This window comes from Mchenga conophoros, linkage group LG15 (assembly GCF_057382185.1).
Source record: "Mchenga conophoros isolate Kocher_MC1m ecotype Shallow Benthic linkage group LG15, M_conophoros_male_GT1.1, whole genome shotgun sequence".
NCBI classification, from domain to species: Eukaryota; Metazoa; Chordata; class Actinopteri; order Cichliformes; family Cichlidae; genus Mchenga; species Mchenga conophoros.
In genome coordinates, this window is record NC_140540.1 from 13,001,642 (window position 1) to 13,013,507 (window position 11,866).

The window sequence follows — 11,866 nt, forward strand, 5'->3', positions numbered from 1 at the left end:
GTAGATTTACAAAAAAAGTTTATACTCAATAACAGATGTAAGAACTCTGTGATAGGCAATTTGCTAGACCCTTGAGCCTCATTGTACCAAAGCAAACACAGTATCTCACATTCCCACTAAACACAATTTAAAATATATGCTTACTTACTGCCCTGTAACTAATTTTATGAAAAAAAAATTAATGCATAGATGATGTCAATAGGTTCATGGGCACTTTTCAGAAATGATAGGGAACAAGGTCAGGGAGTACAAGTAACATTTTTACAGTTTTCAAAAGCCTTTCAGAAAAGGTGTCTATTTTAACCATTGGAGGGCAAAATTACCCAGTACATATTTACAGAGGTACAATACAGTTCAGAAAAAATATATATATATATAGTGGATGAAAAAAATTAGGCTTTCTTTCATAAAAAAAATGGCTTGAAAATGTCATGGAAGTCTTGTAAAATGCCTACTTTACCTTAAAGATGCAAATACGAGCATCTTATATGACGTAGAGGAGGGGCCCCATTGAGAAGTCATTTAGATTAAGCCCCTCCTATCTCCAGGGCCCCTGAAGACAGTCCTGTCCTACATTACAACTCATTATGTGCTGACTGCATGCAGTATGCACCTCTGAGGATACATCTTGTAATAAACTAACCATTTTCTTCTACAATGATTGTTGTTATTTTATACGCACTTAAAGTCTTTTTTAATCAGGAATTTACTAATGAAACTAGTTCAGATATAACTTTTCCTTGCTTTAAGTTCGACTTGAAAACATTTGCATACACTTCTAGGGGTTTACTGAAAGCTTACCGCAAGCAGACAAGAAGTGAGCATGCGTGAAATGACAGCCTCGTGGAAGAACTGAGCTTTAAGAAGATATGTAACTTCAGTATTATATATAGGGTATAGGTCTAAAAAAACCCAGACTGCAGCATAGCATCAAACGGTATGTACAGTACTCTTGTGTGCTCTGAAGTACTGTACATCCCACAGACTGCGACGTGCTCTCGCGAGATTTCACAGTCACATGATTAACGAGGAAGTCATAGGATCTCCAGAGTGAAAGCCAGCCAGAGATAAATCAGCTGTGTTTTTCAGCCATGTTGCCGTATAATCTCTACTTGTTTTTTGTTTTCGTAGCGATAGATGTTCCCTCTCTCAAGTGTGGAGACGTGGTACATCTTAGCGCCTCAGAGTCAGCGGACAAACTGGAAGCAGTCCCGTCTTTAAGCACCGCTGCGGTCAGTTCTCCCGTGCCCGCCGTGGACACTGGTTTCTCGTTCAGTCTGCTGTCTTCCTTCCCAGAGGACCTGGAGGTCAGCGACTACTGCAGCGACCTGCTCCACATATTCGGTCAGCGGTATGTGGCCTATGTGAACTGCTTGGTGCCCGCTGCTCGACCCGTCAAAGTATGCCAGAGCTGTTACTCTACTTATGGCAGCGTCGTGGAAATCTACAAAAACATCTCGTCAGATCAGGTATGGGCTAAAGCTATTTTCTGTGTTTTTCTTTGCTATGGAAAAATGTCTCCAGTGTTTGTGTGAAGACAGGCCTCCTCACGCGCATCTGTCGTCAGACACCAGTCTTGTGATGTGATGAGTGTTTGCTGGTGACACATTTGAGGAAACAAGCTTAATCCTCGCAACATCTTTTGCTGACCTGTTGAGATGGAATGGAAACACACATGCAGTACCTGTGCAGGCAGAAGGTAACTCGTGAGGTCCTTTTCAAATGCCCCTGTCTCCTCAGATGGGTCCTGGGAATGTGACCTGCAGGGACAGCCTTCTGCGCAGTGATCGGCTGATGCTGGTTTACCAGCTGTACAGCAATCTGGAAAGTCTGTGGGAAGACTCCAACTGTGCCCGTAAGTCTTCTTCAGAAGTATAAAACACAGGATCTCTGCATTTCTGTGAACTTCTAACGCACACAGAGGATTACATCTGGCCTAAAAGTGTGTTTGCTTTGTGGATGCTTTAGTGAAAGTAAACAGCAGATATGTAGAGCTGAGAATCATGTGATTTTCTTTTTAGTTTTTAGAGCCATGTTTGGTTGTGACTACATGATATAATCAGATATAATCAGACAGTTATTTGGGTTGCTTACAAAATATAGTTGCGAGGCTACTTGTAGATCCTCTAAGTAGTCTCGTGTGACACACATTTTGTGTATTTCTGCTGACGTCAGTTTGTGATCTTGGTGATCACTTTTAGAGCTCTGCATGAATAAATGCCTGCTTACATTACCAAACTCTTACACCCATTTATAACGTGCAGTGTTCTGACAAATACCAGTCTGAAAACTAAAGGAAACTGCACTAACATTACACTTGTGATCTGTGGACTCTTAAAGAAACTTTTCAAGAGCAGCTCAAGACTTATTTGTATAGACACACTAGTGGATATTATTGCTGTGTTTTAATAGTTGTATTTATTTGTTGAGTGTTGTTATGAAGCACTTTGTAATCCTTATCTAGAAAGATGCTAAATAAATACAACTTACTTACTTGCACGGTAGACTTTAACATTAATTTCTTCTACTGGCTCAATGCAAAGGCATGTTAGCTCATCCAAGGATCTGACCAATGAACATTCTCAGTGGAACTGGTAGTTATTTCCTCTATTAAAACTTCATGGAAAACGTATCATAAATTCTGCGTTATGACAACCTTAAGTATCTTCAAAAGACAATTCAACACCAAAGCACCAAAATATATTTAACTGAAAAAATTAAATCAGAAAGTCTTGCTTTGTGTTAAATTGTGCAGGCAACAATGAGTGGAGAAAAACAAGACACTCTACCTTTAGCTGAAGTCTGCACACAAAGTCTGCACACGAGTTCCTGTATTTGGTTTGGCACGGCACCTTAGCCATCAGCTATGAAGTGTTTCCTCTTTCCTTTTCTAAAAAGACACTTAAACAAACTTAAACAACTTCAGCAAAAACAAAAGAAAAGCAGCAAGTCTCTACAAACAAGATGCAGGTACTGTTGGATTAATATATTTATTTATTGTTTTGTCTGAATCGTGTTTTTCTGACATTTTGCGTCAGACGTTGACTGCAAACTAACAAAAACTTGGTTCCAAGTGGAGGAAAATAGCTGATGTTACTATAATGCATCTAATGTTTCTGTTTCTATTCCCTGATTTGCAGAATGTGTCACTGGAGACTTGGAGAGCCTGACCAATGACACACTGTACTTCATGTCTACTCTCAATCAAACTCTCACCTGCTTTGAGAAGTATCAACAGGTATTTAGTGAACTGGGCGACGATGTCTGTCTGTCTCCACTGAGTTCATGTTCTGACGTTAGACTGTTGCACTTTTCTTTAGGGGAACCACACAGAGCTGTGCAAAAACTGCAAGAGCGCCTATGGGACACTGAATGTGCTGTACAGCCAAATGGAAAAAAACAGTACTCTGTGTATTGACATAGAGGATGCGGTATGTATGCTGGGAACGGAGATAAGCAGACCTTTTCAAAATGGGAAAAGAGAAAGCTGCACCCTCTAGAGGAATCTGTAGACATCAATAGAGTGTTAGCCCAAAAACTCTCACTTCACCTTTAGCTGGTGACAAAATGAAAGTGTTACCAAGAACTTTTTTGTGTCACTTCCCAAAAGTCTTACCAAACGATATGTTACATGTCAATGTTGAAGATTCATTTTCGACTTTGGACGCAGAGCCCTAAATTAGTTTTTGTTTCAGAAGCTTTCAACCTAATTTTTGGCAGATGAACGCGGATGAATGGCATACAGAACTGGAAACCTAAGAGGGTTGAATTCATAGTAATGTTGTTCTGTTGCTGTAGTCAGCTGAATATTGTTATTGCCCTGTTTCAGATGAATATGACCCGCAGACTGTGGAGTAAGAATTTCAATTGTTCCTTCCCCCGGGAAGAGAATGTGCCCGTCATCGCTGTGTCCAGCTTCATGCTCTTTCTGCCCATCATCTTCTACTTGAGCAGCTTCCTTCACTCTGAACAAAAGAAACGCAAGCTCATACACCGTGAGTAACCAGCTTAATTCGCCCATTGTCAAACACAGAGATTTTTTAGGGAGGGCTTGGGGTCTTTGTAGAGGGGAAAGACTTCACTATCTCTGATACTGGGGGTTTGGCTCTAGATCATACACAATGTTTGAGGATTTCTTTTTTTTTTGTGTGGAAGGGCGGATTCTGGTAGCCTTGAAGTGTTTAAGGGAATTTCTCAAGACTCAAACATATTTAAGGCAGTGGCTGTGGGATGGATCTGTAGAAGAAGAATAACATAAAAACAAAGGGGTAAATTTAAAAGATGATGAGATGCAAGAATTATCCTGTGCTCAATAATAGCAGCTTGCTTAAGTTAGATTGATAAATAAGTAAAATTGCCTTTATCTTTTTTATTATTTTAATTAAATAATCATAGATATCGCAGATTCTTGATATGAAACAATTGGTTTTTATTCCAGACTCATGCGCAATAAAAACAAGAGAAACAGATAAAACACAATGAATAAAATAAAGATAAAGTAAAAGTAAAACCAAAAAAACTTTCCCACAGAGAAACCAGTCTCTTCACAGCAGATACTGGTAAGGTGGAAACATTAAGCCCCCACTGATCTCATTCTTAGAAGTACTGATATAGATTAGGTTTCATTTAATGCAGATTTAAATGAACAGACTCTTGCAGCTACAAAAACTTAATTTTATGCAACACCGCCTTGGTCTCTTAAGTAATAATCTCAGTCTCTCATTGCCTTATAAGCAACATGAAGTTTGTATAAACTTGCTTTCTTGTAGTTTGTCCACACGTCTGCACATAGAGCGAAGTTTGCAGAGTGTTTCACTCCTAAACCTGAAGAGTAGGATGCATTTAAATACATCATTAGTTATTACCTATAAATATTTTCGTCATCTGTCATTTGAGTTGTAATAAAAATTTAAATTCAATTTAAATTTATGAAATCTCACATTTTTGTCCTCCTTGGAGACTTTGTACCTCACATGTTCCACACCATGAGCTGCTTGAGACCACCACTAATAGGACTAAAGACCACACAATCATCTGCATACATAATAGAGTTCACTACTATAAATCATGCACCCAGTTTTACAGGCTTGCAACTTCTTCAAAAGCTCATCAGCATGAAGATTAAAATAAGTGGGGGAGGTGACAAAATTCCTCACTCTTGACTTTCCTAACTCCAAACGAGGTTTGTGTAGATCACAGGATCAGTAGTTGGTTCTCTAGCCGGTAACTGAAGATTGCCTGATCATCGGGTTGAATAGGAAAGTGTCGTTCCAGTCATCCTCAGATTGTTGGATCTACTCCACATTTTATAATACTGACTCATCTACATCACAATTGCCTCCTGTCATTAACGAACCTAAGCCACTAATCTTAAATCAAAGCATTTTTTGTGTTTAATACCGTTTCCTAATACTCAGAATTAAATCTCTGCAGTGTGAAATTATTTTAGTGCTTGGGTAACATTTTTGCAAATTATGTCCTTAACAGTTGACCTGTTAGACACTATATTACATTTTTTTTTTATCAGTGCTGTTTGTGTGCATGGCATTGTCTCTCAAACACAGCTCCTGCTCCATGACAAGTTTTGAACCTGAGATCTTTGGTGAACACTTGTATAAACAAACCTAATAGGGAAAAGTGAAAAAAGCTGACCATTTCTGGGATATACTGTGAACAAGATTCATCACAGTCAGGCTTTCTTTCTTTTAGCTTGCTTGACAAAATCTAAAACCACCAGGTAGAGATAACAGGTATAACAATGCTGGTTATAAACTTTCTCTGCTTCAGGCTTTATGCACACTCACAAAAAAGAAGCATTTCATGGATCACATGATTCTTTTTCCACCTACTTATATCAGAGGGTGGTAAAATGGTGATTAAAAATTTCTAAATGTAAAATATGAGTGAAATGTAACACCACTGCAAATAATATGAGGCTAATGCTACATAAAGTAGTGAATCTTAGGATTTATCACAACGAGCTGTAAAATAAACATTTTAATTCATGTTAGTTAGTTTGCTGTTCTTGTACTGCTGTTCTTTTTGAACTGAATACGCCTCCCTAATCGAATGCATGTAAAAATTGCTTTAGTTTGAGGGCATATAAACATGAAATTAATTGTATTCATTGATCAGATATTTTTGGTGTGTTTCCTGTGTTCTAGTAGCTGCAGTTTCAGTAGTGTAAACAGCAGATTAGAACCATGTGTCACAACATTTATAGATTAGTATTATTTTTTTTGTATCACCAAATTAATATGTGAACATTTGTGTTAAAATGCAACATACAGTTTGTGCTTTATTTGGTGGTTTTAGTGGTTTCAGTCAGGTCGGATTAAAAACCTGCACATATAAATATCACCATATTCCTCTTGCAGAGAATCTACCTTTGCACTTCAAACAGCAATAGTAACAAAAAGAATAATTTAAAACGTGATGCTTCCAGCTGATTTTAAACTGAAATTTGGAGCTAACCCGCTCCTGACCAGGATATAGGCTCAGCAAAAGTTACCATGGTGATTTAGCCAGTGTAAAAGAGCCAATTTAACTGACACAGAAAACTCTTATTTTAAGATCAACATAGCTCGCTCTCACTTCCTAGTACACCCCTGTCTACTTCTGTGACAATGACCGATGCACAAATATTGTAAGCGACTTCCATGAATAGCAGTTGCAGCACAGCTTAGAGCTGAAGTAGCCAGTGCTTCTGATTCTTTCTGCAAAGTAATGTCCGTTTTCTCTTCACAGCCAGGAGAGCCAAATCAAACACGAGTCTGATGAACATTCAGGACAAACTGAGCTGAAGAGGCTGCGCCTGCCTGGAATGGAGTATTGATTTTTGGGAGTAACTTTATCATCTCACTGCCTTGTGCCAGAAATTTGACCAAATCTGAAGAACTTAAGTGCAGCCTGCTCCACTGTTTTCAACAGGCTGTGATATCAAACAGTATTAAGAGGACTTGAAAGATCTGAACAATTGCAATATTTTTTTTTATTGCACTAAAAGGACTTTGGAAAGGTGATAGCTTTTATATCTTTCTAGTTAATTTTGTTGGGATACCTGGAGAAAAATCCACAGTTACACCACATTTACATTCTGCTTTATTTTGTAAACTTTAACATTAGGGATTTCCATAAAACAGAAATAAGTAAATCATGTAAGTCTTTGAACTTGTAATCACGTGGTCGCTCGTGTTGCACAGTACGCTCTTAATCCACAGGCAGCACTGGCCTCTCCTTCCTTTTTAACTCGTTAACAATCTTCAGGTTGTTCACCGTATCCTGCTGTCACGGGAGTGAGTGGTTGAATGCAATACGAGTGTGTGCGCGTGTCTGTGTGTGCGCGCGCCTGCATGCGCTCTATTTATGGATTGAGAAATGGGTTTTCTGTCTCTAATGTATGTCCAGAAGAGAGATACAAAAAAGAAGCACTTGATGTCCATTACTGGTGATGTATCTGCTGTAAGAAGAAGAGGGGTGCACATCAGCGGGAGGGGGAGTAAATAAAGACATAACACACATAATGGAAGAGCACTCCACAGGACCACACTGTGATGTTACCTGTTTTCTAGTTGGTGTTTTTTTTTTCTTTTCTTTTTTTTCCTGGTTGCATAAAGCTTTTAATGCGCTTTGTTGTCATTTTTCCACTGATGTTTAACTTAATTTGTTAACGGGTTTCTGACTGCTCATGAAAGCGGGTTGATGAAGTTGCTGTGAAGTAATGTACACCTTAATTTTGAATGCAAGAGCTCAAATAAAGAAATTCCCATCACAGACACAGCACAGGTGGTTGTATAGCAATTTAACTACAAATCCTTAGGTATCAATGGCTGTTTAGTTTCATTTAAAGTTTTTTAATCAGGTATTTAAATGCATTTACAGTTTTCCATCATGTGTGCATTTCATTAACATTTTTTTTTCTTCTCATTGACTACTTTTATTTTTGCTGCATGTGTACTTTCATTGGCACTGTGACACAAGTTACATTACGCCTAATGAGTACAATGTCATGCTGTTGTTCGAGCAGTTTCTTTACACAGCAGTGGCCCTTGTTCTCAGGCCTTGTGTTTCTTGCAACGCAGCTTTTCCCTCCGTCATTAGCAGCTAATCTAAACGTGGGATAAGGATACTTGGCCGAATAATCGCAGCAACACATCCGTTAAACTCCTTTGGCTTTTTGGTATTATGGAGTGGAGCCACTGCTGGCTATCAGTGGCTCAAGAGCATTATGGAGATTCTGAGTCATGTGGTCCGGTTGCGGCCAGCGGAGCAGCTAAAAAGCACGGGGAGGGCGGTGTGGGTTTTGTCATTCGTGCCCCGGAGTTTAAGAATGACAGCTTTGACTGCCGTTAAGCCTCGTAGCTTTTCGGAGGCGTACTGAGGCTGAAAGTCAAGAAATGGGCCGGAGGTTGCCACGTGAAGGAGAAGACCGATGGAAAAGCTGAACTTGTTGTGAAGTTTAGCTGAAAGATCTTGTGCTTACTACTGAAAGTGGAGAAATGCAAAACAATCTCCACTTAGAAGAAGTTAATAGCCAGCTGCAGTTTGGATGCAAATGCTGGAGAATGTGGAGAACGCCACCAGATACCTCCTAATATTTTTGGAGTGTTACTATCATAGATGTCTCCAAAGGAAGTGCATTAAACCATGGCCCTACATAACCTTTAACTGTAACTTTAATAATTCTGTTCTCCATTACATTAAAATATATGCAATATGTATGCACCAAGCACTATGATAAAAGTACATTTCACACCCAAAGCGAGGTTTAGAGGAGTAATACTAACCTATCCAGCAATTACATTTTTTACACTTTTAAATATTCAAATATGATAATATAAGTTTCACTTGTTCAAATGTCATCTTTATTAACATATTAATAGATTTAGATTTTTGAATTTAAAAAAAAAAAAACTATACATACGCATATAATTTTTTATAAATATTATACTTTAGAAAAAATATTTGGTATGCTCATGTTTAAATTTTGAATTTTAAAAACTTATTTACCAAATTGTCTTTGGTTCACAATAGTCATAAATCAATTCATAAAAAATAACTGATAATAATCAACACACATTTATAAAAATAAATACATAAAACTTACATAATCAACAACATATTAGTGTACTAAGCATAGTTTAAATGAAGTCTGCAGATAAGTGTACCTGTAAACTTTAGTGCTTAAGTAAATGTACTGAATTCCCACCACATCCCAATCCTACATTTTATCTTGGATTATAAAATTACTTGCAATCCCTGTGTCACTGTAAATAAGGCTGACAAACAAATGGCTTTCAACACTGGAAATGGAAAGTAAGTGTGCAACAATAATAAAGATCAATATAACTACAATGAATAAGTAATAACTACTTGCATTACTTCACATTTACACCTTGGCTCTGCATGCTGAATTGGATTAGGATCAAAGCAGATCTACCATGAGGCACTAGGTGTTATGAAGTGCCCTGCTCAGTGCCTGTATTTCGAGAAGGAGCCATACCAGGGTTTAAAAAAAAATCTACTGCCTTATTTTGCTGGCTCTGCATCTCAACAACATTGTGTTTTTTTTCAATGCATGAGTGTTAACAAGCTGAATTTCCTCATCTTTGGTGCCCCGCACTTCACCTTGAGAGACAGAAGTGGTTTAGGTTAGCAGTTTGCTTTGGAGTCTTTATTGTTACTTTGTAAAAGATGGAAGGTTTTTTTTTGTTTGTTTTTTTTTAGCTGCAAAAAGAACATTTTCATTTTGTGACGTGCGTCAGAATTTTATTTTTTATTTTTTTTATTTTCTAAACTCATTTACATTAAACTGCAACAATGGAAGCAACTCATTCACTCTCTTGTTGAGCTGACTGCAGTACAGAAAAAAAATCCAGAATTATTCTCAGAGTAATTATGGTCTAATGCCATGCAAAATTATTGTTCACCTAATCCACTCACAAAGGGCTTTGATTTTAAAAATGACTGTGAGAATAATTCTATTGTAAACGTGATGGTTTATGAGGAGGAAATTAAAATGATTTTGTGAAATGACTCATATTCTGATTTTGACTGCTTGGTCCAGTTCTTTTCTGGATTAAAGTCCAAAAAACGAACTGAGGTATGAAAAACTTACATTAATGCCAGCAGTGACTTTACACAGAAATAAACAATTGTGCATTATAAGAAGTTGTATGTTTTTATGGTTGATCTTTTTTTTTTAAATAAATTTTTATTTATTTATTTTTCCAACAGTCCTAAATGTAAACAGTCATTAGCATTGTTCAAGGAATATCTAATCAACCTGTAATCACTGTTATTTCAGAGTAAAACCATAGAGGTGTGATCTTATAGCTGTGTAATGGAAACCATGAATTTTTATTCTGAAATAGAGTTAAAATTTTTAAATAACTGTAACATTTTATAAATTTTGCTAATATCAACATGTTCACAATAATCTGATACCATAAAGTGACTGACTTTTTTAAATGGACTCTCATTATTACTGTATTTCTTTATCTTGCGTTTTTAGCTTGAATCGACAAGTGTTGATGCGTAAAAATTATGACATAAAGCTAAAAAAAAAAAGCCAAATTAGCTAAAGAGCAAGATAGTAAGTAGCATTTATTACACAAACTATAATACAATAAACATGTAACATGTTAAAAGAAATTGCACTTGTTTACCTGCAGTAGCCCCGTTACCTCCCTGCGTGCCTTCTTTTGTGTTTCCCACTGCTCTCCCGTCTTTTAATGTTCAAAGACTGAAATTGTGCAGTTAAAGAAGTAGAGACAAAAGATTTGTTGGGGGAAAATTACTGGGCACTTGTTTGCAGTGCATGCTGCACACATGGCAAAAACATACTTCCTTTTGCACAAGTTACCTTGAGACAAGGACAGTACATTTCATGTTTCAACAGTAAGGGGATGCTCTTCATGTTGTTTGTGAATCTGGCCTTCTGTTTTCATTCATTAAATCTCATTTTTGTCCAATTTTTTTGACTAGTTTGCTGTTCTTTGACAAGGTCATGGCCTTTCTGGAGCTAAGCATTGTTGTATTTCTTTTTTTTTTCTAATTTTTTTGCTGTATTCTACAATCATCCTCCTCTCTTTTGTATTCTGTCCCATGCTGCAGTACAGTGAATGTCTCCATCGTTATGGCAATATTAAGAAACTCTTAGTTAGGACTTAAAATGTTATGCAACCCCCACCACACCAACACTCTAAGCTGTCAGTTAGTTAACTGGCTGAAGGTCAGGCTTAGATTATGCCCCTGGGTAATGAATATGACGCTTTGTTGAACAAGAAGTAAACATATGCCCCTGGGGGTAGGAATTAACGGACACACACACACACACTCTCTCTCTCTCTCTCTTTTACCAAGCATATGTAGAGTGAATGGGGCTTATTATACACCTGCAAGTGGGGTCAAAGTCTGTCAATCCCTAGCTTATGGTATTATGATAGATTTTAGAATCACTCTCTAATGGCAGTCATTCAGTTTGTAATCTCAGCAGCTTGATGCAAAAGCACTCAACGTTCCAGCTAAGGGTCTGTTGAAAATAAGGCCTTCTCCTCATTCATTCCTCACTTCCCTCTTTCCCAAAGGTCTTATGACAAGTCATCTGTTAGTGACATCACAGATGCAGGATCATATGTCAGAAACCTTTGCTGCCTGACTTATATCCCTTGCAACCATGGCCACTTGAGGCCAAAAGAGCGGCGAGAGGCCCCGGGGGGTGGAGGCAGGGGCACTCTTCAGAGCAAGAACATCTGACCCGTGTGTGAGTTTGTTTGTGTGGGCAACCAGACTGTGCGCATCTTGTCATCAGCTTGAGAAGACATCTATCATGTGCATGTGTGCATGTGTGTGTGAATTAAAAGTC

General features: G+C 37.8%; 1 protein-coding gene across 1 annotated transcript; it reads left to right on the plus strand.

The window, feature by feature from the left end:
• Positions 1–1,018: 1,018 nt before the first annotated feature.
• ostm1 (osteoclastogenesis associated transmembrane protein 1) lies at positions 1,019–7,779 on the plus strand. Its single transcript, XM_085247556.1, has 6 exons — positions 1,019–1,469; positions 1,741–1,855; positions 3,141–3,238; positions 3,321–3,431; positions 3,830–3,995; positions 6,748–7,779. The coding sequence occupies exons 1-6, from the start codon at positions 1,092–1,094 to the stop codon at positions 6,801–6,803; spliced, it is 924 nt and encodes a 307-aa protein (XP_085103682.1). The 5' UTR covers positions 1,019–1,091; the 3' UTR covers positions 6,804–7,779.
• The last annotated feature ends 4,087 nt before the right edge of the window (positions 7,780–11,866 follow it).